Here is a 7,834-nt window from a genome sequence, read left to right as displayed (position 1 = left end):
TATCTACAACGATGGTCATATGGTTTTAACACCTTCTTCGTAATCTTTTTTCCTTTACTAGTCACATACTCATTGCCACTTATTCTAGCCCGCTTTCTTTGCTGCTTCTTCCATTTACCCATATCCTTATTCCTTTTTCTGGTATTTTTTGGGGTAACTGTAATAAATAGCAAGCATTATTATTACTGTTTGTCAACACTATCAAAATAACATACCATGAATACCACTAGTAGAAGGTCTATTCTCCGTCCCACTAATTTCCGATTTAACATATTCTATAGATTCATCAAAATCCTCGGATGGGTAGTATTCACTATCCTCGTCTGCTTCGAAGGGGTCGTGTTCACTATCATCCGAATCTAAGCTGTAGCTTATTCTCCCTAAAAATATTTTAGGTTAGGTTTAATTTGAATTTAAAAAATCCTATAAATATAAATTATTTAATAAAATATCTATATTCTTTAAAATTCTAAATTTACCTGATGCAATTCTCTTTTCTGTAGTCATGTTCAAACACTATAAACTTAATATTTCACTTCGAAAACTACACTAAACTTGCAAGTCACAACGTGGATAATAATCAACAACTGATAATAAATTAGCGGCATAGTGGTCTAAGCGCGCTTGGACCTCTTTGCCACTAATGAAAACAGGACATCTGTAAACCTAAGTTTTCCCCTTACCAAGAGATGGCGCAAAACGTTTAAAAATCAATTGGATCGTTTTGCCAGTAAGTAATGTTTAGTTTTAACTTTGGATATTTGCACTTAACTCATTTAAAAAAAATGTCACTTAGACCCTTTTGGTTCTTACCCCTTCAATTATAAAAATCACTTCAGTATGGTCTTCCTGGCATGTTGTGATACCGATTATAAGTTTTTGTGGGTTGATATTGGAGGTTTGGGATATGAACATGACTCTGGAGTTTTTAAGAGATCTCAAATGGGTCAAGCTCTTGAAAATGGTATCGTCAAATTGCCAAATTCGGAAAATTTGCATGGGAGTAATATCGAAATGCCAATATTTTTTGTTGCTGATAAAGCATTTCATTTGAAGCCATATATTATGAGACCTTATCCAGGCAAGAACTTGGAGGAAAAAAATTGGTATTTAACTTCAGGTACATTTATCAATTCTGCTATTTGTTGGTTATTACTTAACAATGCTTTTAGTTATCACGTGTAAGAAGGGCAGTTAAAAATTCATTTGGAATCTTAGCAAGTAGATGGAGAGTATATCGGTCACCCTTATTATCTATATATATAAAAGAAAGTCGTGTTAGTTACACCACTTATAACTCAAGAACGGCAGAACAGATTTGGCTGAAAACTGGTAGAGAGGTAGCTTAGAGCCAGGAGATGGACATAGGATACTTTTTATCCCGTTCGACAGCGTTCCCGTGTGACTTGACATGAAACGTCAGTCACTATAAAACGTGGTATAACAAAAAAGAATCAGACTTGGAATAACAAAACGCAAATGACAGCTATGTAATTGACGTAAAATGACAGCTATGTAATGACGTATGGATGACAATTTGATATTTGTAAGAAATCAATATTAAAACTATTTCTATTAAATAAATAATTAACAAGTGGATTGAAGTGAAGTGAAGTTTAATTAATAATGCCGCGACCAAGACGATCGAATCTTTCCCGACAAAGCCGTAATGCAAGAAGAATACAAAATACTGCAAATGAAAGGACTGAAGAAGAACAAGAAATTGCACGTGAACAGCGCCGCGATAGTATGGCTCGACTTCGTGCTTCTCAATCACGAGAGCAAAGTGAAGCAGCCCGTGAAACAGCTCGGTTGGCAATGCAGAATCGTCGAGCGAACAACAGAAGGCAACAAATAGATAATTTGCGACGCAGAACAAGATATTTAGCTGATTTGAATCGAGCAGCGTTTCGATACGATTGCAGCAATGATTACAGCTTTCATCCTAGCGTTTGCATTGGGCAAATGGACGTTGTTTGCGAGTATTGTGGTGCATTAAAGTTTTCCGGAGAAATGCCTGGATTATGCTGCCTTAATGGTAAAGTGAAATTGCCAGTGTTGACTCCGCCACATGAGCCATTGTATTCATTGCTTTGTGGCGAAACACAAGAATCACGCCACTTTCTTGCAAATACTCGAAAATACAATAGTTGTTTCCAAATGACGTCATTTGGGGCAGACATTATCGTAGAAGGAGGATTTAATCCGACATTTAAGGTATTTATTTTTGTACTTACATAGAATGTAGTTAAAGAATAACTTACTTTATCTATTGGTATGTATTATATTTGCTAATACTGAACTCTACTCTCCCACAGAAAAAGTGTTTATAACCCAGTTAATACTGTCTGGTTTTTATTTTGTAGATACAAGGACAGATTCACCATCGAATTGGATCATTACTACCTTTCGAAGATACACAGAATAAATTTTTACAAATATATTTCATGGGCAACATGGAAGAACAACTTGATCGACGCCTAGGGATCAATGCAGGAATGAAGCGAGCAATTATTCAAGACTTGCAGTGTCTGCTTCATGAACATCATGCGTTGATCAGGTTGTTTAAGAGTGCTTTAGAGCGCATGCCAAATGATGACTATAAAGTTGTCATCAAAGCAGATAAACGACCATCTGGAACACACGAACGCACATTTAATGCTCCAACAGTAGACGAAGTTGCCATCCTGATTGTTGGTGAACAATTGGAAAAACGCGATATTGTGCTTACACGTCGCGATACTGGGCAACTGCAACAAATATCTGAAACTCATCGATCATATGACGCATTGCAATACCCACTGATGTTTTGGCAAGGAGAAGATGGATATTATTTTAATATTAAAATGATAAATCCATTGAATGGTAAAGTATCAGTATCTTAATAATGGTTAATGTCTGTATTATTTGTCTTTGAAATGGTTAATTATCAAATTTTTAATTTCAGGTGAAGAAACTACAAAGAAAGTTATCTCAATGAATTATGATGCATATCGTTTGATGATTCGTCAAAATGCTGACAACTATTTGCTGCGGTCGTCGATTGTTTCAGCAGTATTGCGTTGACATGTATGTGAAAATAGAAACGGAACGTTTAACATTTATTAGGTTGAACGAAGCCAAACTGCGTTCTGAGGAGTACATCCATTTACGTGATGCAGTTAGTACTGAAGGAAATGCAGCTAATATTGGTCGATTAACTATTCTGCCGGCGACGTACATTGGTAGCCCACGTCATATGCATGAATATGCACAAGATGCAATGACGTATGTTCGTCATTACGGCCGGCCAGATCTCTTTATTACTTTTACCTGTAATCCCAAATGGATAGAAATTACTCAATTGCTGCTTCCCGGACAAACATCAAATGATAGACACGACATCACAGCACGTATATTCAGGCAAAAAATTCGGTCCCTGATGAACTTTACTGTTAAACAACGCGTCTTTGCAGATACTCGATGCTGGATGTATTCAATCGAATGGCAAAAGCGAGGCCTGCCGCACGCACACATTCTTATTTGGTTAGTGGAAAGAATTCAGCCTGACCAAATAGATGATATCATATGTGCCGAGATTCCTGATCATGAAGTCGATCCAGACCTACATGATGTTGTTACTACTATTATGATTCATGGACCTTGTGGTGCCATCAATCCCCAATCACCTTGCATGGTCGATGGAAAGTGCTCTAAACGATATCTACGGAAATTAACGGCGGAGACTGTCACTGGCAACGATGGGTATCCGCTGTATCGGCGTCGATCACCAGATGACAACGGTCGAACTGTCACAACGAAAGTGAAAAGAATGGATTTCGTTGTCGACAACAGTTGGATTGTTCCATATTCGCCACTTATTTCTAAAACGTTCAAGACACATTGCAACGTTGAATACTGCAATTCAGTTAAGTCCATAAAATATATTTGCAAATATGTCACGAAAGGCAGTGATATGGCGGTTTTTGGATTGCAATCCTCAAATGCCAACGATGAAATTTCACGCTATCAAGTTGGTCGTTATGTGAACTGTAATGAAGCGATTTGGCGTATATTCGCATTTCCAATTCACGAACGTCATCCTACTGTTATACATTTGGCGGTGCATCTGGAGAATGGTCAACGAGTATATTTCACGGCTTCGAATGCTACGCAACGTGCTGAAACACCTCCAGCAACTACATTGACCAGTTTTTTTGCAATCTACCAAAGCGATCAGTTTGCACGAACTTTGCTTTACTCGGAGATGCCACGTTATTATACTTGGAATGCTTCATCCAAGAATTTTCAAAGACGGAAGCAAGGTGATGCGGTTCCTGGGTATCCAGATGTGCGTTCTACTGATGCTCTTGGTCGTATGTATACAGTTCATCCAAAGAATGATGAATGTTTCTATTTGCGGTTGTTGCTGGTAAATGTGCGTGGGCCAACTTCATTTGAGACACTACGAACTGTTAATGGTGTAATATTCCCAACATATCGTGCTGCATGTGAAGAATTGAACTTATTAGAAAACGATACCCATTGGGATACGACAATCGCTGAAGCCATTATCTCTGCATCTCCAAGTGAGATACGCACATTATTCGCTATCATAATTTCGACATGTTTTCCATCAAACCCATGTAACCTGTGGCACAAATACAAGGACAGTATGTCAGAAGATATTTTACATCAAAGTCGTGTCAGTTCCAGAAATCACCATATTGAGATGAATGAGGAGATACATAATCGTGCTTTACTCTTGATCGAAGATATGTGTTACCTCATGTGCGGTAATTTATTAATCAGGTTAGGAATGCCAGCGCCAAATCGTGAAATGAATGACGCATTTAATCGAGAATTGGATCGGGAACGTGAATATGATCACCAGGAATTAGATTTAGTAGTTCAAAGGAATGTACCCCTGTTGAATTACCAACAAAAGGAAGTTTATGATACTTTAATGAAGGCAATCGCTGATGAAAATGGTGGTTTATATTTCCTAGATGCCCCTGGTGGAACTGGCAAGACATTCCTTATGTCATTAGTTTTAGCAACTGTTCGGGCGAGATCCAACATAGCGGTTGGATAGTTGCTTCTTCTGGAATAGCAGCCACATTGTTAGAAGGATGCCGTACGGCTCATTCAGCATTCAAATTACCGTTAAATCTTCAAACTATTGAAGAATCAACGTGTAATATTGCAAAACACTCAGCAATGGCCAAAGTTTTAGCGGCATCGAAAATCATCATCTGGGACGAATGCACAATGGCGCATAAACGTGCATTAGAAGCACTTAACCGAACATTAAAAGATTTACGCAATGACTCGAGATGTTTTGGAGGAGCAATGATTTTACTGTCTGGCGATTTCCGCCAAATACTACTACTACTACTTGTCGGTTTATAACGTTCTCCGCCGTTTTCCGACTTCCAATCGCCACTTAGACCGGTTGTTCCATAGATCTTCTTCTATGGCCCTCTCTCTCAGTTCTTTATTTATTCCTTCGCTCCAACTTTTCCTCGGTCTACCTCGTTTTCTCTTTCCTTCTGGTTGCCACTTTAGTATTTCTTTTGGCATTCGTTGTTCGTCCATTCTTTGTAAGTGTCCGAACCAGATAAGTTGTTTTGTTGTTAGGTCATCTGTGATTGTTCGTTTGATTCCCATTATTTCTCTAATGCGTTCGTTGGTAATCCTTTCTCTTCTAGATCTTCCTGCGGCTCTTCTCCGCCAAATACTGCCAGTAATTCTAAGATCTACGGCTGCCGATGAAATAAACGCTTGCCTCAAATCGTCAAATCTATAACGCTATGAGAAGAAATTGCAGCTGACAACAAACATGAGAGTTACATTGCTTAATGATACATCTGCTGAAGATTTCTCGGAGCAATTACTGACTATCGGTAATGGTCAAGTACCTGTCGATGAATCGAGCGGATTTATATCATTTCCAAATAATTTCTGTAATTTTGTCTCATCAAAAGACGAACTTATCAACAATGTATTTCCAAATATTATTTCTAACTACAAAAATAATGAATGGTTGAGTGAGCGAGCAATTTTAGCGGCTAAGAATAAATATGTAGATGACCTGAACTACATAATTCAAAATAAGATCATTGAAACAATGCATTCATTCCAATCTATTGACTGCGTCACAAATGAAGATGAAGCCACCAACTATCCAATTGAATTTTTAAACTCTTTGGACGTGCCTGGCTTACCACCGCACAATTTACGCCTAAAGGTTGGCTCCGTAGTAATCATGCTTCGAAACATAAACCAACCAAAACTGTGCAACGGTACGCGTTTGGTGGTTAGTAAATTGATGAACAATGTAATTTACGCTACGATAATGATAGGAAAATTCAAAGGTGAGGAAGTTCTCATTCCGAGGATCCCGATGATCCCAACCGATATGCCGTTTGAATTTAAAAGACTTCAATTTCCGATACGTCTTGCATTTGCCATGACCATCAACAAATCACAAGGCCAATCCTTAAAAGTTTGTGGTTTAAATCTAGAACATTCATGTTTTTCTCATGGTCAATTATACGTGGCATGTTCACGGGTCGGAAGACCATCTGCGTTGTTTGTTTTTGCGCCTGATAATAAAACAAAAAATGTGTATCACAAGGTACTTAAGTGAAGAGCAACCTATGTACTAAAATACAGAAATAATAATGAATGATTAATGTAGTTATTTAATTTTTTTTTTGTATTTTTCCAAAAAAAAACACAATCTGCTTATTTATTGCCATTAAGGCGGAACAAAGTTCGCCGGGTCAGCTAGTAATAAATAAAATAATAATCTTAAATTGTGCTATATAAAGGTCGGTACACATATACGAGCCAAACGGTATGCATACGGTATGCGAACGCTATATTCGTTAATGTATACGGCAGAAAAAACCGCTTGCGTGCTGTTTCATCGTGACTCGTCGCGAACCAAATTGTTGCGGTTTATTCCACGACTTCAAAAGAAGCTCGTCTTTCAGTTTGGACGGCGCTTACTAGACGCAGCGAACATTTTTATTGTCTCATCAAATCGACATTGTGTAAATGACGTGTTCCTTCCTAGAGAGACGTGAGAAAACAGTAAACTGATTATTGTACATATTTTTATTTTTGTTGGAAACAGAAACACGATAAATCAGTACCCAAATTATAAATAAAATGAATCATTTCGCACATGTGTGTTCGTTGTTGGTTTGTCGCTTTCCATTAATCGAGATAAGTATGCGATCAGTACGATGTAGAATATTTTTCAAGGATCTGTACGCGTACGGTACGTATACCGTTTGGCTCGCATATCTGTACGCGCCTTAACGTTACATGTATTAATATTAGACAAATAAAACTTAATCTTCCTCATCCGTTTCAGCAAGTTCATCAGGCTCCAAACTGTCTGATTTCATTTTGATGTATTCTTCGTGGTACCGATTTGGAATAACATTATTTATAATTAAATTCATTAGTTCCTCGTATTTTTTAGAAGTCAATTTTAATTCTTCGTTGTATAGCTGTGCCAGCGAAGGTGAAGTAATGTTTGATCGCCTTGTCTTGTGTTCTTTAACACAAATTCTTATTTCTTCACTTTCCGGATCTAGTGATGCACTAGAGTCTTGCTCAGTAGGTTGTTTCTGGGAACCTTGGTTGGAAGGTCCAGGACCTCTAGCGGGTACTTTGTTTTGTGGGGGGTTTGGTGGTTTTGGTTGATTTCGGGGCATGTGAACGAGCTCAAATAAGCCTTCTAAAGCTTCTTGTATTTCCATCTCTCTGCCTACATCTACACTATATCTACACTATACACTACCTTGCTATCACTGTGGAAGAATTTTTTTCAAAAGCT

The 7,834-nt window shown here is 37.9% G+C and overlaps 2 protein-coding genes across 2 annotated transcripts; both read left to right on the top strand.

Moving 5' to 3' along the window:
- The first annotated feature begins 3,067 nt into the window (after positions 1–3,067).
- On the top strand, positions 3,068–5,074 carry LOC140431270 (uncharacterized). Its single transcript, XM_072519206.1, has one exon. The coding sequence runs from the start codon at positions 3,068–3,070 to the stop codon at positions 5,072–5,074; it is 2,007 nt and encodes a 668-aa protein (XP_072375307.1).
- Positions 5,075–5,821: 747 nt separating this feature from the next.
- LOC140431268 (ATP-dependent DNA helicase pif1-like) lies at positions 5,822–6,631 on the top strand. The gene has a single exon (XM_072519205.1). It carries the CDS (start codon positions 5,822–5,824, stop codon positions 6,629–6,631), a length of 810 nt encoding a protein of 269 aa, XP_072375306.1.
- The last annotated feature ends 1,203 nt before the right edge of the window (positions 6,632–7,834 follow it).

The sequence above is a fragment of the Diabrotica undecimpunctata genome, unplaced genomic scaffold (assembly GCF_040954645.1).
Source record: "Diabrotica undecimpunctata isolate CICGRU unplaced genomic scaffold, icDiaUnde3 ctg00000507.1, whole genome shotgun sequence".
Taxonomy (NCBI): domain Eukaryota; kingdom Metazoa; phylum Arthropoda; class Insecta; order Coleoptera; family Chrysomelidae; genus Diabrotica; species Diabrotica undecimpunctata.
Note: the sequence above shows the minus strand (reverse complement) of the source record. Positions and strands in the feature narration are given on the sequence as shown.

Bases quoted from the DNA above. Each gene is read 5' to 3' on its own strand.
- LOC140431270 (XM_072519206.1), top strand. From the start codon at position 3,068: ATGTATGTGAAAATAGAAACGGAACGTTTAACATTTATTAGGTTGAAC.
- LOC140431268 (XM_072519205.1), top strand. From the start codon at position 5,822: ATGAGAGTTACATTGCTTAATGATACATCTGCTGAAGATTTCTCGGAG.